This window comes from Pollachius pollachius (genome assembly GCF_949987615.1).
Source record: "Pollachius pollachius genome assembly, chromosome: 1".
NCBI lineage: Eukaryota > Metazoa > Chordata > Actinopteri > Gadiformes > Gadidae > Pollachius > Pollachius pollachius.
In genome coordinates this window covers 29,666,954-29,684,342 of record NC_136934.1, presented here as the reverse complement: position 1 = coordinate 29,684,342, position 17,389 = coordinate 29,666,954, and the positions used below count along the sequence as shown (strand labels likewise).

The following is a 17,389-nucleotide window of genomic DNA, read 5'->3' as shown; positions in this document are numbered from 1 at the left end:
ATGGGTGAAGGCTATTGCACCGTTGTCACTGTCCGCCAGGTGGAGCTAGCGTCTCGTAAATGTGACAAGGACAGAGATATGAGTCGGTATGATCCACCTTTTCTTCTGCTAGTAGGCAACATGTAGGTCTACGCTTCATTATGCAGTTTACTGCAATTTCGAAATAATGCATACAAGATGCCCTAGCATGAAAAAAAAATACACAAATATAGAGCATACTCATAAACAGATCACATACTAAATACTTAAACTGTATGATAATGCAGTAAAATAAGCTCCACCCCGTCACCTCAAGAGAAACCTTTTAGAACAGTGTACTTGGGCGTTCCAAGGCTTTGTATATAATCGGAAGGACTCGGTCCCAGGCTCTGTATATTATCGGAAGGACTCGGCCCCAGGCTTTGTATATCATCGGAAGGACTCGGTCCCAGGCTCTGTATATCATTGGAAGGACTCGGCATTTTCCGCCACATCGGGATCACCTAGCCAAACAGTTAGCTTGCAACGAGCTAATGTTTGGGGGTATTTTTTATATCCTTAGCGTTGTACTGGTCACGGAAGACATAACTATTGTAGAAAATGGCGGATGTCAAAGGAGAAGAAATTAGTTCTCCTTTTCCTCCGTTGCCCCAGTCCTTCTCTCGTAACGGCTCCGGTGGAAGTACACCGGCTGGCACCGGCGGCGGTCCCTGCCAGACGGCCACCACTGTCACGTCGGGCCCGCGGCTGGTCCGGATAGTGAAGTCTGACTCGGGCTACGGCTTCAATGTCCGCGGACAGGTCAGTGAAGGGGGACAGCTGCGGAGCATCAACGGGGAGCTGTACGCGCCGCTGCAGCACGTCAGTGCGGTGCTACCCGGAGGGGCGGCGGACAGAGCCGGGATCTCCAAGGGGGACAGGATCCTGGAAGTGTAAGTGCCCATCGGAGCTCCTGTATGGGCTTCATATTTTGAACGCCCTCCCCACCTAGACGCTTGATGATAATGTACAGTGTGCAGTCGGCAACTAGTTTTCTGCAAGGAAATACTCGTTAGTGGTCACATACATTGGTGACTTGTGTATTCTAGAGCTTCAGTTATAAATCTGGGTCGCTGATGTAGAGCAGATAGCTCATCCTAATTTCAATCACCATTTAGTTCAATCACATTGAAAGTACAGATTGCAAATCGATGAAATTATCTAAGCATCTGGTGTACAATGTGCAGGTCTAATGATTGCACAATCGTGGCATCGCATGGTGAGTTTTTTTGAGGCTCCGCTATGGGATTGAGATATCTCTTGTGGTTGCTGATAAACAGGTTAGAGTTCGACGTCTTTAAATTGCAAGCATGTTAGACTAGTATGCATAGAGATTGCTCGCCGATGTTAGGCTCTGTTGCCATGGAGAGGCACCGGATTTGTGTGCGTGAGTTAGATGGATGGGAGGTATGGAGGGGGATTGCAGAACAAGTGAAGCTCAATTCTGATTGGCGTTGTGCTCTTTGTGTGTTTATCCGATTGGTTAGTTAATGGTGTGTCCTGCATTGTAATTGGATGGCAGCTGGTAACTTGGCAGTTTGTTGACCCCAATATGTGTTCAAGAGTATGTCGTTGCATGCAAATGTAGAAATGCATTGGCACTTTATTGGTACACTGCAAACATTAAAATTGTTCCACTCATGGTTTTTTTGTTAACCAAAATTGACTATTCTCTCCCTACTCAAAATGCATTTGCCCAACATTTAGCTCTACCAATAAATATGTGCCATTTCCAGTTAACTTATCTTGACATTGGCCCTGGTATTTAAATATGGCTTCATGTATATATCTTAAATGTTAACCAGGGTAGTATCAGGAATATTGGGATCCATGTGAAATCCTGAATTGCTGTTAAACAAATAAATGAAATGCAGCCTAAACCGTTCTGAGGTCTACATATAGTATTTATACCTACATAAACCCATAATAGTGTGTTTAGAGGTTTATGAGACTACATGCTGACAAGGGCGGCTGCAAGCTTTATCCTACATGGCTTTATCCTCAAGTCTATAACTAGTGCAGCAGTGACATAATGGAACAGGTCACAACTCTCTGCCGTCCTCCTCACCGGTAACAACAATGCAACAACATCCCCTGCTGCTGCTGCCAGTGTCCTCTGAGCTTTACTGGTGCGTTCAATTCCATTTAAACCTACAGTACAATAATGCCTGTGCTGCCATGGGTATGCAGGAGAATTACACAGACACAAGCAGCAGCCCTTTGATATTCAAAGTTATTACATTATTGAAGTAAATGTTGATATCACTGTTGGCTAGGTTGATTAACCGCTGAGCTATATTCATACAGTTTTGTTTAGTTCAGCGGTAGACGTGGGACATTGGAAGAACTAGATGAATGGGTGAAGGGAGCAGACGTTGTGGTAAATGGCCTTAGTGGACACAATTTCAAGGTGTATGAGCTCATCATAGATGAAACTGCTTCACCTCATGGTATTACCTCATCGGATGAAACCGGTTCACATTATCAAACGTCCTCATTGTTGACTCAAGCTGTGTTTGCAGTGAAAGGCCATGCAGGCAACCACTCTGGATGGTATGTTTATGTGTTTTTGGTTGGGCACAAATAGGCACTAGCTCACGTGGATGCAGTGCATAAACGATTGGCCCTCAGCAAAGAACATTGTTCTGCTCTCGTCTCACAGGTCATTCTCCTGATCCGTTTGAATTCTAGTGGACTGCAAAGTTAATTATTGGCTTATAATTAAAATGTGTCGCAGGATGGCTTGTGTCTGTGTCGGTTGGTTGGGACTGCTCTTCTCTCTGTGTACAGAGAAGTTTCTATGGTTGGGGGAAATTATACACTCCAACAATAGTGCTCTGAATCACTATTGTCAGCAGGCACAGCTGATGCATCGCTGTACGATGGAGTACATGCCCTGACCTGCTCATGTGCCACCATTTGGACATAACCCCATAGTCCTCCTGTCAGCTTTGGGATCCTGCATTATGATGAAGATAGACATTGCATTCATTTCTGTTCAGCTCCTGGACAAACGCAGAGGTACAGCATTGTTTGACTCTATCAGTCCCACTTTCCTATCTATGCAGGATTTCTTATTTTGATTGGAATCTTTGGGAATTAGGCATTTATTGTTCTAATTTATTGTATTTATATCTGTGGGAAGAGCTGCAAGGAGTTTTGGTAATATCACTCACAAGGGTGCGGAGCCTATTGATGATGTATCTACCACCACTCACACCCCATCCCCTTACTTTGTCCCTCCGCCGGTCTGCCCACCCTGCCCCCTGCTGATCTCCCATCTCCACCCAACAGAAATGGGGTGAACGTGGAGGGAGCGACCCATAAGCAGGTGGTGGACCTGATCCGGGCCGGGGAGAAGGAGCTGGTGCTGGCGGTGCTGTCCGTCCCACCCCAGGAAGCGGACTGCCTGGACCCCGGGGACGACGGTTCGGCCCAGTCCTGCTACGACTACTCTGACAAGCAGGCCGTGCCCATCTCCGTGCCTACCTACAAACACACCGAGCTCAGCCAGGAGAAGTTTGTGGTGAGCAGGGGGATTTGTCCTGTGGGATGGATAGATGTATGCATTGAGATTAGGGAGCTTGGTTTAGATCAGCCTGTGCAAAACGTACTATTTGAAGTAATAATAGTGTTATGCTAAGATTTCTCTCTTGGCCTCCCCTGTAGGTCTATTTTGGATAAAGTGTCTAAAATGCTAAATGTGAATGTAAACAGATGGGTTGTTTGTTAAACTGAAAGGTGGATGAGTATTGTAAAGTTGTATTGATCTGCAGATGGGATAAGCATGTTGTCATCACTTCACATTTGATGCAGAACAAGGCTATGGCTCATGGGTTTTTCCACCCCCCCATCCTTCCAGGTGTACAGCGTGTACATGGCCGGCCGGCAGCTGTGCTCCAAGCGCTACCGGGAGTTCTCCATCCTGCACCAGAACCTGAAGAGAGAGTTCTCCAACTACATGTTCCCCAAGCTGCCGGGGAAGTGGCCCTTCACCCTGTCTGAGCAGCAGCTAGACGCCCGCCGCCGGGGGCTGGAGGAGTACCTGGAGAAGGGTGAGGGAGACTGCATAGGGAGGAGTTAAAGGGGCTGGAGGTTACCTGGAGAACGCAGAGGGAGGAGTTAAAATGGCTGGAGGTTACCTGGAGAACGCAGAGAGAGGAGTTAAAGGGGCTGGAGGAGTACCTGGAGAACGCAGAGAGAGGAGTTAAAGGGGCTGGAGGAGTACCTGGAGAACGCAGAGGGAGGAGTTAAAGGGGCTGGAGGAGTACCTGGAGAACGCAGAGGGAGGAGTTAAAGGGGCTGGAGGAGTACCTGGAGAACGCAGAGGGAGGAGTTAAAGGGGCTGGAGGTTACCTGGAGAAGTGTGAGAGAGACCGCAGAGGGAGGAGTTAAAGGGCTGGAGGTTACCTGGAAAAGGGTGAGGTAGACCGCAGAGGGAGGAGTTAAAAGGGCTGAGGTTACCTTTAGGAGTTAAAGAGAGATGAGCGAGAAGGATATGAAAAGAGATGCCCTGATTGGTCAGAAATGAGCTGGAGGTCTAGGTCTAAAATCTTAGGCCACGTTTATACATAGCACGGTATTTAGAGAAACAAATATTTCCCCCCCTCCGTTTTCAAAAATGACATTGTGCACACAACAATTGTTTTCAAAAAAGATGTCATTTACATCAACCCGCATAAATACACCGTTGAGCGCCATTATAACTATGACAAACCTATGGGCGGCAGTGTAGGGAGAAGAATAAAGCCATGTAAGCCAATCAGAATCCTCAGAATCAACAACAACGAATAACACAAGCGACTTCCTGTTCCTTTCAAAACAACTAATATGGCGCATGATAGCCAAACAAACTGTAAACATAGGGCGCTCACATGACGTTAAGCATTTTCTGGCACATAATGTGACACTTGAGAACCTAAAACCCTGTTTCTCCCGGTTATGTGTTGTCGTATGAGACAACACATAACTGGGAGAAACCGGGAGAAACATGTGTAACCGGCGTTATCAGAAATCTCCACTTTGGCCGAAGTTTTTAGAAATAATAGTTTTCTGTGATTAAAAACAGGGTTTTCGTGTAAATAAGAGGCCAAACCGTGTGGAAATATCTGCGTTTTCCCTTTGTGTAAACAGGGCCTTAATTGGCTCATGCAGAGGCAGGTGCAGTCAACTAGAAAACTGATATTCTCACAGCGTATTTCACTCAAATAAATAACACTTAAATAAAAGCTCTTTGATGTTACCTTTCAACGCGTTAAATCTTTACAAATCACTCAAGATTTCTTGTATTTTGTACCTGAGTTGAGATAAGTTTCTCTCAAAAACGTGTGTGTGTGTGTGTGTGTGTGTGTGTGTGTGTGTGTGTGTGTGTGTGTGTGTGTGTGTGTGTGTGTGTGTGTGTGTGTGTGTGTGTGTGTGTGTGTGTGTGTGTGTGTGTGTGTGTGTGTGTGTGTGTGTCCTTTGAGATTGTCACCCACAAAGGCTTTCTCAAGGATGAATTAAAGGAAATCAGTTGTCAGTATAGCTGAGTGCGGTGAGGAGCTGTGGGTCTGACTCTGTTTATTCAAAGTTTTCTGTTGCTAGTTTTCTGATGGCCTCCCTGGTGTGTGCGTGTTTTCCCGCAGTGTGCTCCGTGCGTGTCATCGGTGAGAGTGACATCATGCAAGAGTTCCTGTCAGATTCGGATGAGGTAAGTTAACATTTCTATAAAAATAACTGGCCTTTGGTTGTTGAACAATACTTTTTCTTTAGAAGGAAATGGAGTGCCTCCGCGGCCTCTCTCTCTTGTGTCGTGTGTGTGTGTCCACCATTCGTTACCATTCATTTTCTGCTCTCATTGTCTGTACTAATCTATCCTTCTCTCCTTACTTCCTAGAACTACAACGGGGTGTCTGATGTGGAGCTAAGGATAGCAATGCCAGATAAGACGACAGTCACAGTCAGAGTACGCAAAAACTCCACCACAGACCACGTCTACCAGGTACACACACACACACACACACACACACACACACACACCCACACACACTTTGTATGAGAGAGACTCTCAGACTTTCTCTCTTCCATTATTTTCAATGTCTCTGGACCTTTTCCTTCTTTGTCTGTCCAGGCTGTGGTGGTGAAGGTGGGCATGGACAGCGTGACCGCCAGCTACTTTGCCCTCTTTGAGGTCATCAACCACACCTTCGGTAGGTCAGAGCCATATCCGCCTGTCTGTGGGCTTTTGAGGTTCATGTACAAATGTGTGTACGGTATAAAGGTGGTTTAATGGTGTAAGCTGCTGTGGAAGCCCTAGTCGCACAAATCAGACTTTAGATTTATATCTGAAGTCTGATGGCAGACAAGCAATTCTTTCGCTTAATATTTGTTTCGACCAATCATCTGACTAGAGGGAATCTGTCAGCGCGTAACTGGAGAACACAAACTGGGCCGGGAATAGCAAGATGTAAGAACGTGTCTGTAAAGCTTTCAGACGAACCTAGTGCGTTTACATGACACTTAAGAAAATCAAATTATTGGGTCCAATAGTCCAACTATGATTGGATTATTAAGATGCATGTATACACCTTAGTCACCTTTGACTAAAATCTAATCTAATTGGGTTTCTCATAGTCGGATTAAAAACCCTAGACTATGCGATTGATAGTTGCATTAGGCGTGCATGTTTACGGTGAATCAAATGGGATTTTGCGTTCTGCGCATGCTCAAGATCTTTTTTCTGGGGGCCGTGAGCCGGAAGCAAAATTACGAATCCTACTATGATCACGCCAATATCCCAAAAGACACGCCCGCCTCTATTTCTGATTGGTCCATCACGAACGTCACCCATATAGTTAATTCTACTGTCTATGGATTAGACTACTGCGATTTTACTGGCTTGATATTAGCTGCTATGGTTAGGATTAGTGGTTAGGGTTAGGGGTTAGAGTTAGGGTTAGGATTCTTTTGTTGTGTTTCATCATCAACATGCATTCAGTACACACTACTCTTTGATTTTACCTAAGGCTGAATTAAAAGTACATGTTTTTCTAAATGTTGGTCATCAACAAGCTTGTAAAGTAGTAACTTCGGGCACGTCTGTCAAAATAAATGTTTTTTTCTTCTGACGATTTTTTCTTCACGATCTTTATTCATTCATTGCGCCGCGGCCAAACTGACAGAGATATTCTCTGATATTATGAATCTTAAAGACTGCGTCGGGTTCTCCGACTCTCAGGTACTTCCACAACAAGTAAAGACTCTTAGTGGGGGTTATCTCGCCCATGGTGGAGAACGAACCAGGGGAAAGGAACTTTGGATTTCACTCTCTGAAGTCCAGATTGAACCGCGACATGGAGGAGAAAGGGATTGTTGCCGTATGCACCACCAAGGGGCTGCTCCGATGCCGGAGGACCTGCTCCGGTGGGATTCCGCATACGGCAACAATCCCTTTCTCCTCCATGTCGCGGTTCAATCTGGACTCCAGAGAGTCGGAGAAATGACATTGACCCGAAGTGAACTGACAGCTGTCTGCTGAAAACCTCTTTCTCAAATGCCGCCTGAGCTTGTTGTTGCTGGTGACGTAAAGAGTTCAGCCGCTGGCTCTATTACCACTAGATGAAATGGGTACAGCGCCACCTATCGTACCGGGGTATGACATGCTTCGGCCAATGAATCGATTTTCTCACCGCCATTTATATCTGACAATTGCAGTTGTCAAATTGAGGAGCATAGTCGAACTATGGCTTTAATCGGATTAAGTTGTGCATGTTAATGTACGGACTGTTTAGACCAGCCCCTGTAGAAATACACGCGTTAAAATCCCCTTCTGCAAGCTTCAGCCACTTATGTAGATGATGTTTTACGTTGGTTGAATATCTCTTGAATACCCTTGCATTTGTTGGTGTCTGGCCTGGGCTCTTTGCCCTCTCCCCCAAAGGTTTTGCTATAACATGGTGCGGGAGCATAGGAATGAGTTTAACATTGGGGGGGACACATATCGGAAACCTGACAGATCCGTTAATGGTTTGAACCGAAATATGTCATAAATTAACTACACTGAAAAAATTCACAAATATATTTTATTCTACTAAAAAGATACATTTGTAAATGTAAAGGAAAACACATTTTGAATGGCGGTAATGAACTGATAAATATCAAATCAATTCTTTAATTGCACGCTCAATCATCCAGTTTTTTAGAATAAGAAGCGGCAACAAGATGCTGTGTTGCGCTTTCAAAATAAAATAAAACATTTTTCTCCCCCCTGTATAATATTTAGGTGGGACAAATGCGCCTGTCTCCAATATTGGAGGGGACATGTCCCCTCCGTCCCCCCCGGTTCCTACGCCCTTGCATGGTGGGACTTCTGTGTCCCAGATGGTGGACGCTCCATCGGACCCTTTCCCCTGGTCCATTAATACACTGGTCACGTGGTCGTGCAGAGTGGATCTGTGAGAGGCCTTAGAGTGTGGACAAACCACATGCAATGTCAGACCAAGCAGATGTGTTCACACATATTGGAAATACTCTATACGTTAGGCAAGGGGTGGCACCTGGGTAGAGCGTTTAGGAGGCGGGACTTGACGCAGAAGGTATACCGCGGAAGTGGCTGTGTTTTATTTAAAACATCTAAAATGGCGGGAGAGGCTACCACCTCCGTGATGAGGACTGTTTTTGCGGTGATAGAAGAGCAGAAATCAGACTCATTGTCTTCGTTCTTCTTCACTCTTTGGTTTGTCCCGGTTTCATGCCGGTCTCATGATAGAAACGGCAGCAACACGTCAGCAACACGTCAGCAACACGTTAGCAACACGTCAGCAACACGCCGGTAACACGCACTGTCACCCGTTGTGAGTTCTCCGGCTCTCAGATACTCTGGACTTGACACTAGGGGCCTGGTAGGTTAAACTTTGTAGGGGCGAAGTCTGACACATTTCACACATACAGCACCACCGGGGATTTTCGGGAGAATGTCCGACTTTCAGTGCCTGTTTGAGAGGCCTTCCAGATTGGCCGTTTTCTTAGTTATGACATCATCATCATGAATGAGCAGTTCTTTCCATCTAACTAAAACTTATAAAGGAAACTCATGCAGAACTCCTTAGTCTGTAGAACTGTACATGTACAGGTTTAGGGTTCTGCACTGAGCACAATCCGCCATCCTCCGGTTCCCCCTCTGCATCTCTCCTTTAATACAGGTTGTATTATGGTACTGTATATGTTATGCTTATTTCCATGCAAGTTGTCAGACTGTTGCCCTACAGCCTGATCTTTACACAGAGTAAATGGAGTTTAAATAATTTTATACTTTAGTATATTATTTACAATAAACGAAAAGAAAAAATCGTATCTTTTTACTTCGTAGTTAAGGCGGCAGCCTTGTGGTGCTTAGGCAACGGCCTAAGCTGTAAAGTGCTGTGGGAAACCCTGAGCGGTTAAAGCATGTACCAATGAACTCTGAGCTTTTACTGTCATGGGTTTCAGTGGCAGAAAGTAGAATAGTTGATCTGCAACTGGAGTACTGCTGGTCCAAACCTATTCCTCCCTGTGCTTGGATATCCCAGTCCCACAGACACCCAGAGACACCCAACCCCCAACCAAACCCGGCCTCTGAGCTGCTCTGGACACCGGCGTGTTGATTTCTGCATCCCTACAGAGCGGCCATAGTTATATTTAAAGTATTCCATTAGGGCTGTGAGCAGGAGGGGGTGGGGCGGAAAACAAAGTGTTTCCACTCTTTAGCAACCCTCCGTTAATCAAAATCAAATGTATTCTATTTCTATCCAATATTTAGTTTTGTATATGAATAGGGCCAGGTTGCTGATGTCACCACATCTCCCCCTCTGAGGCCGTAGTATGGTGCTAGTCATCCACCCTGGCCTGATGGAGAGCCGCACACAGGATCCCAGTGTCAGTGACACAGACACAGAGAGAGCTCTCTTCAGCGCCATTGAACAAAGTTCCCTCTCTTTGCTAGCACACATTTAAATGCCAATATCTTCCATCGCTCGCTCTCTCTCTCTGGGCCCCCACTTACCCATCTCTCTTCATGGCTCTCTAGCTCTCTCACCCAGGTAATTCAATCACAAATGATAGGTGTGTGTGTGTGTGTGCGTGTGTGCGTGTGCGCGTGTGCGTGTTCGTGCGTGCGCATGTGTCCAAATTAACCTTCTTAGTATTTAAGAAAATTCCTCGATTTTAAGCTAAATCTTTGCTTCCTTCAACTCTCTTTTTCTCTCTCTCCCTCTCTCTCAGTGAGGAAGCTGGCGCCCAATGAGTTCCCCCACAAGCTGTACGTCCAGAACTACACGTCAGCGGTGCCCGGGACCTGCCTCACGCTGCGCAAGTGGCTGTTCACCACCCAGGAGGAGATCCTGCTCAACGACAACCAGCTGGCCATCCACTACTGCTTCCACCAGGTGTGCTGGCTGGGGGGGTGGCGGTGTGTGTGTGTGTGTGTGTGTGTGTGTGTCTTTTGGCAGAATCCAAAATGCAACTTTGGCATTTCCGTGTGAAGCGTGTTTGTGTCTCTTGGTCTTTTTTGGGGCATTGGTTTGTAGCCCAATATCTGTGGATGATTGACCTTGGAATATTTATTGGTTGAATACATTTGTCCAGTAGGTAAATAAGCCTTGGGCTCATCCACTGGCTAACTCAGATCCAGGTGTTGGGTGTTTATTGAGACAACATCAAGACACTGGCAGGCTTTAGTGCGCGTCTCGCTTTTATTATCAGTGGTGCCGATTCAGATTATGTTCCAGCCCTTAAGGAGATTTGCAGTGATAAAGTGTTTTACTATTGAACAAGTGAAGATAAGTAAGTAGGCGGTGGCCTGTCTTTTTCCAAATTTTAAGTGAATCCTGTTCCACTCTGTGGCGGTAAGCTGGCGCCCCACTGCAGACTCTGCTTTTGAGTTCCCTTCTCGTCTCCAGCCCATCCCATCGTGCAACTAAAAGATGGATTCATCATGAGCCACATATTTATGTTCCTGAGCCTTTCAACTATTATGATATACAGAAATTATTCAATCAATCAATTCATAGCCTAAAATGTTTTTAAGATTTTGCATCTTTTGAATACTGTGTGTGTGTGTGTGTGTGTGTGTGTGTGTGTGTGTGTGTGTGTGTGTGTGTGTGTGTGTGTGTGTGTGTGTGTGTGTGTGTGTGTGTTGACTCCCATGTACCGTGCTCCCCAGGCGCTGGACGACGTGAAGAAGGGCTTCATCAAGGTGGAGCAGAAGTCCTACCAGCTGCAGAAGCTGGCGGAGCAGCAGAAGCTGGCCATGGTCGGTCACGTGCACACACAAACTTCCTAGTGCAGCCGTGGGTCTTATTGCCACCGACCATCAAGTTGTTATTATCCTATTCATATTTAGTAATTCTTTGAGATTCACTCTAAACTTATGAAAAATCTTGTGGACTGATTTGCGATACAGTTACCATTGAGGAATATCTCTACTTCATATTGAAGTGTAGCTGACCCCACCCTGTTTCTACTTTAAATTAAACAACCTTTTTTTTTATGTGTTTTGGGCTTGGAGTTCTAGGAATGCGGGTGGGATATGTTATTCCCATGGTTACGGCCATCCTAACCCTAACCCTAAACACATAAAACCTGCTAACCACATACAAGTGTGGGGAGCAAGCATCCCACTGCTCTGTAGGTGACACACATTGTACTCAAACATCAAGTGTTGATGTGGCTTTGGGCCTTGCTGCATTGGCCCTAACGTAATAAGCACATCCCAACTGCAGTAATGGCTGCTCTATTTCAGCCCAGATGATGCAGTGTCCCATCTAGCCAGTGTAGTGCCTTACTCTAAACTGACAGCAGCGCTGTGTATTAAGATGGATCTACTCGCCTCTCCTGCACTTAAACAACTGCTACGACTTTTTTTAAACTCAATCATAAACTCCTCTGGTTCTCTGTACATTAACATTGATGTATGTACACACACATTTTATGAACATGTAGCACAGGAGTGTATTCCGGTACAGCAGAGTGAATGAAGGCATCTAATTCACAATCTATCAATCAAATTTTGGCAATACGTTAGTAAATACTGTAATTATTCTGTCAAGTTTCCCGGATTGTAATGACACCGTGTAGCAACGGAATGATCCGGTGGCCTCACTGGGAGCAAGGATGGGCTGGAGTCGCAGCCTCGGCTCCGGACTTTACAGGCCACTTCTCAAGACTGTCTAATTATATAATGGCTGCCTTCGGAAATAAGTGCAGACCAAGACTCTGGCTCAGACGAGGTGAGGAGGCTGGTAGTGGGAGGGGTGGAGGGTAGACAGAGAGGGAGGGAGAGGCCTGTGGGAAATAGAAGGGCTGAGAATAAATATAAAGGACTGGCTTGTTGAGGTAGGACTGACTCATGTGGAAGTCTGGAGGCCGCGGGAACCTTAGGGCGTAATAACCAGGCGGGGACGCTGGGGAACACAGACAATGTCAACAGTGGTGCTAGTCCTGTGCTGCTTCCAGCACTCCAAAACATTGGTATTATGTGTATTCGTATTACTCAGTGGGGCATTTATACCTATTTGGGTCAGACTCAGATTGAGAATAATTGCACCCATAACATGCAAATAAATACAATTATTTATTTTAATTCTGTTCTGTTATCTCTCTCTGCTTCTCTCTCGTCCTCTCTCTCTCTCGCTCTCTCTCCCTCAGTATCTGAGTCTGTTGCGGGGCTGCGAGGGATACAACGAGGTCATCTTCCCCCACTGCTCGTGTGACTCCCGGCGCAAGGGCCATGTGCTTACTGCCATCAGCATCCAGCACTTCAAGCTGCACGCATGCACGGAAAACGGCACGCTGGAGGCAAGGAGGGCCCCTCCCACCCCTGACCTCTTAAGCCATGTTCCTGCTTTCAAGCCAGGGTTACAAACTACAAATATCTGTTTGCAAATCAATTGAAAGGATTTGAAGGCAGAAACCTCTGGATGTGATCCAAGTGGACACAGATGATGGTACCGTCTTCCAGAGGCACTAGAGTGTAGTGAATCCACCATGTTGTGTTCTGTACGTCCATGTTCTCGTGAACAATGGCGGACCAGTAGAACCCCACTGTTAAACCTGCACGTTTAACCACACAATAGATTAAATCACACAAAAAAAAACGAAATATCATTTTGGCAGTATTTACACAAAATGTACAGGATCACAATACTTATCGTGTCACCAGTCAAAAACAGGACAAACGATTGTTCCAATAAGCTACGACGACATAGAACAGGTTGTAACCTGGCACTGTGGGTTCCTGCTGTGTGCTCCAGAACCAGGTGATCGCCTTCGAGTGGGCCGAGATGCAGCGGTGGGACACAGACGAGGAGGGCATGGCCTTCTGCTTCGAGTACGCTCGCGGGGAGAAGAAGCCACGCTGGGTGAAGATCTTCACACCATACGTGAGTAGGAGGGCTGTCTGTCTGTCAGTCTGTTTGTGGTGCTTTCTACTGGTCAGTTGTTATTTTTTCTGGTTTGAAATGAAAATATTGACAGCCAAAACGAGATAATTGTATTTGGTGCTCAAACGGAAGGGCTTAAAGTAACACACCACGCACCTTCAACCCAGCTGGCCCTGAAAACCTCAATCAAAGCCAGAAATCTACGGGTTATCCTGGATTCAGATTACAATTTCGACAGACACATCCAATCAGTTACAAAATCGGCCTATTATCACCTTAAAAACATGGCAAGACTTTACTGCAATGTTCTCTTCACAGTTCTTTCAAAAAAAAACTCCAAGGCAACTACAGCTTGTTCAGAATGCTGTTGCTAGATTTCTAACAAAGACCAAAATTGAACATATTACACCAATTCTTATATCATTACACTGGCTCCCTGTATGTCAGAGAATTGATTTTAAAATCATGCTGCTCACCTATAAATCCCTACATGGTTTAGGGCCAAAGTATATCACTGATATGTTTCTACTACATAAGCCTTCTAGACCATTAACATCCTCTGAGACCAAACAGTTTATTATCCCCAGAGTAAACATGAAACATGGGAAAGCAGTATTTAGTTAATAAGCAAAAAATAGCTAGAATAAACTCTGAAAGGATTTCAGACTTTCCCCAATTCTGACCACTTTTAAAACAAGACTGAAGAATTTTATGTTTGCTTTAGCTTTCTACTAAATCTTAAATACAATCCACTTTCTACAATGCATTTCTTAAGTTTGCTATTTTATTTTATTATTTCATGTTAATGTGTGCATTTTTTTTACTTTGCCTTTGTTTTCTTTTACTTATCTATTTTATTTAATTTCATTTTATTGGATGTGAAGCACTTTGAATCTGTCTCGTGTATGAAAAGTGCACCTTGTGTAACTTATTTCACTTTAACCTGAAAGAAGGAACGCAACGGAGGGCTTTTATTGTCGACATCCAGAAGAAGCTGTGTCATCCTGTCCTCTGTGCGCTCTCTCTGTGTGTCCTCTCAGTTCAACTACATGCACGAGTGCTTCGAGAGGGTCTTCTGTGAGCTCAAGTGGAGGAGGGAGGTGAGGACCTGTCACTCATTTCAGACCATGTGGATGGGTGGGCGGTGTCCTGGCAGTACAATAACATCTCCGCTGTTCACAGGTGGAGGAGGAGGTGACAGACAACGACAACAAGAACTGCAGCAAAGATGGTATGTGTGGCGAGGTAAGGCTCTGCCTGCCTCGCTGTGTGTGTGTGTGTGTGTGTGTGTGTGTGTGTGTGTGTGTGTGTGTGTGTGTGTGTGTGTGTGTGTGTGTGTGTGTGTGTGTGTGCGCGCATCACTGATCACACATCAGAGTGCTGTGTTTACATGATTTGTGTGTGTATGTGAGTCTCTGCTCTGATAGTGTTTACGTTGTGCAGAATATCTTCCAGCTGTTGAGGCACAGAAGGGATGGAAGCACCTAGGAGGAGCTGGACTCATCGCCTCCTAGCTCCTCCTCCTCCTCAGCAGCGTTCCTCAGCTCCATCTCGGCTCTTCATCTCCCCGCCCTAAGACAAACCCCTGCCCCCCCCCCCACCATGCCCTCAACAGCACCTCACCCATTAAGGACATTTCAGCAACCACGCTGCAAGATGCTGAACCATCATATGCAACGGAAATAGGAAAAAATCTCTTTTGACGCAAACGACCACCCCCCCCCCCCCACCTCCCCATCCAGCCTCTCTCCTACTCTATGAACACTGGGCCCCCGTGGCCAGGGCCCCTGAGGTGTACGTTTGTGACCCGGTTAGCTAGGACTGTGTGCCCGGGCCCCCGTCTCTTCTCGGGCAACCAACAAAATGGTGGAAGAACACCGTGAAACGACAGGCCAGTAGATGTCAGGACACGGAGAGAGAGTGACACGAGAGACAAAAGAGCCTGCCAATGGTGGGACAGGTTTGGGGGGGGACGGAGAGACTTAAAGCGTTGTAGTCGATGGAGGAGAGTGGCGGTGCCCGCCTGTGCCCGGGGTCCGGGTGTGTTTTGGACGTGTTTGCTGTACTGAATGTTCTCAAATTTTTGACCCCCAGTGTTCAGCCATGGCAGGGGCCAGTCCAGAAAGAGGCCTTTGCTTTTTAATGGAATCCTGTGCGTGCATACACCCCCCATCTCTCCAGTTTTGGCCCTTAGACTGAATTTTTAAATAGGGGGAGTACATAAATATGGCATATCAGGAACAGAGAAAGAAATAAGGGAAAGGCCCAGACCTCTTTGGGTCGATCTCACATTCAATAAGCAGTGTTGTTAGTGAATGCTTTTTATTGGGGGTGTACAAATAGCAGAATGTTTTATTCACGAGCAGGCACTGTCCTGCAAAGTTTGCACTTTAAACAACAGTATTAATGACCTCCAAACACGCTGGCGACTTCTGTCAAGGAAACAGGTATTAGAATGCAAAAAAAAATTCAGTTTTATGCTATTTTGGACTGAAAAGACGTATAATACAGCAACGTGTATATTCAAGATGTATTATCCAGGGATTTTGCCATAATATAGACTTTTATTAGCGAATAGTATATTGGGAGCAATGCTGCGCAGCAAAAGGCCCTTGTGTGAAAGCACAGTACAGATACTGTGTGTGTGTGTGTGTGTGTGTGTGTGTGTGTGTGTGTGTGTGTGTGTGTGTGTGTGTGTGTGTGTGTGTGTGTGTGTGTGTGTGTGTGTGTGTGTGTGTGTGTGTGGTGAGGTTGTTGTGAGGTTGTTGTGAGGTTGCATTTCTCACTGAGGACAGTAGGGGTCCTTCTCTCCCTGTCCAGTCTTTCTATTTTGTCATCACAGCTGCTGATGAATCATCAACCATTAGTTTGCCACCTAGACCCCCACCGGCCCCCCCCCCCCCCCTGCATATTTACGGCAGGTCTATTATTCAGACGGCCTATCGCAGGATGCCATCTATCTCCCAGTAGTCCATGGCGTTACCTTGTTATGTAGGGGGATGCACTCCAATTAGCCCAATCCATCAGCTGACACCCGGCCCGGGCGGCCCGGGGACGGGACACCCTGCGCTGCCCACCCTGCTCCGCAGTAACCTTGACATGATCAACAATAGGACACCTTCACATTGACTTCTCCAGTCATCCATCAACACGAGTTACACATAGGTTGTCATAGGTACTTATCAGATGCTTTCCCAGTCCCGGTCGTGTGGCTCGGCTCTCTGTGGACAGAGGAGTGATCAGGGTACATGGTCCTGGTTCCTGTCAGAGGACATAGGTTGAGCGTCTGGATGTGTTCTGTCCTCTGTGGTTCTCAAGCCGTCATGAGTCTCCTGGTACCTTTTCTACACCTTGTCCTTGAGAGCCGACGTGGACCTCGGGGTGGAATGTAAAACGGGTTTGGTCGAGCTTGTTAAACCCTAAAGGCTAACTGTGTTTCGGGACGAAGTCTGTTTACCGGACACTGGCCGACCCCACTTTACCCTGGTGGGTTGTTTTGACTCGGGCTAAGCTGCCTTGTCAATGCGGTCCACATTCTCTCAGTGAGTCCCCTCTCTTTTAGACCAAGATGGCCATCTTCTGTCGGCTACATTTTATTTATTTTAATAAGATAACACTGTAACACATCTCCAGTACTATGGTATTTGATCTGATATGGTTTTGCTTTTGAAGACGTATGTATGCTAAGGTAAAAGATTGTGATGTTTAAAATTCAAAGACAAAGTTGTTTGGGTAAGTTGCTAACTGTAATAAAATGTATCATATTCTTTTAAATAAAACTGTTTATTGATGCTGAGTATTAATGGGCTTGTCATTTGTGTTTTCCCCTCTCCTCCTCGGTCAAATAAGATCTTCAAGTCAAGCATTTATCCTTTTATAATCTGTACTCTAGATTGAGATCCCACCGGGGAATGTCCACTCAGATGTATGACTGATGGATGAACTAGCCTACCCAGTGGACTGAGCTACCACCTGTC

At 45.9% G+C, this 17,389-nt stretch overlaps 1 protein-coding gene across 1 annotated transcript; it reads left to right on the top strand.

Moving 5' to 3' along the window:
- Positions 1–426: 426 nt before the first annotated feature.
- On the top strand, positions 427–17,140 carry snx27b (sorting nexin 27b). The gene is made up of 13 exons (XM_079754250.1): positions 427–911; positions 3,313–3,544; positions 3,881–4,073; positions 5,643–5,707; positions 5,894–5,998; positions 6,128–6,206; positions 10,255–10,418; positions 11,195–11,284; positions 12,679–12,828; positions 13,284–13,412; positions 14,453–14,512; positions 14,595–14,643; positions 14,856–17,140. The coding sequence occupies exons 1-13, from the start codon at positions 580–582 to the stop codon at positions 14,924–14,926; spliced, it is 1,719 nt and encodes a 572-aa protein (XP_079610376.1). The 5' UTR covers positions 427–579; the 3' UTR covers positions 14,927–17,140.
- The last annotated feature ends 249 nt before the right edge of the window (positions 17,141–17,389 follow it).

Excerpts from the sequence above, each read along its gene's own strand:
- snx27b (XM_079754250.1), top strand. The coding sequence starts at position 580 with ATGGCGGATGTCAAAGGAGAAGAAATTAGTTCTCCTTTTCCTCCGTTG. Across the intron at positions 3,545-3,880 it reads TCAGCCAGGAGAAGTTTGTG|GTGTACAGCGTGTACATGGC; the intron begins GTGAGCAGGGGG and ends CCATCCTTCCAG. Across the intron at positions 11,285-12,678 it reads AGCAGCAGAAGCTGGCCATG|TATCTGAGTCTGTTGCGGGG; the intron begins GTCGGTCACGTG and ends TCTCTCCCTCAG.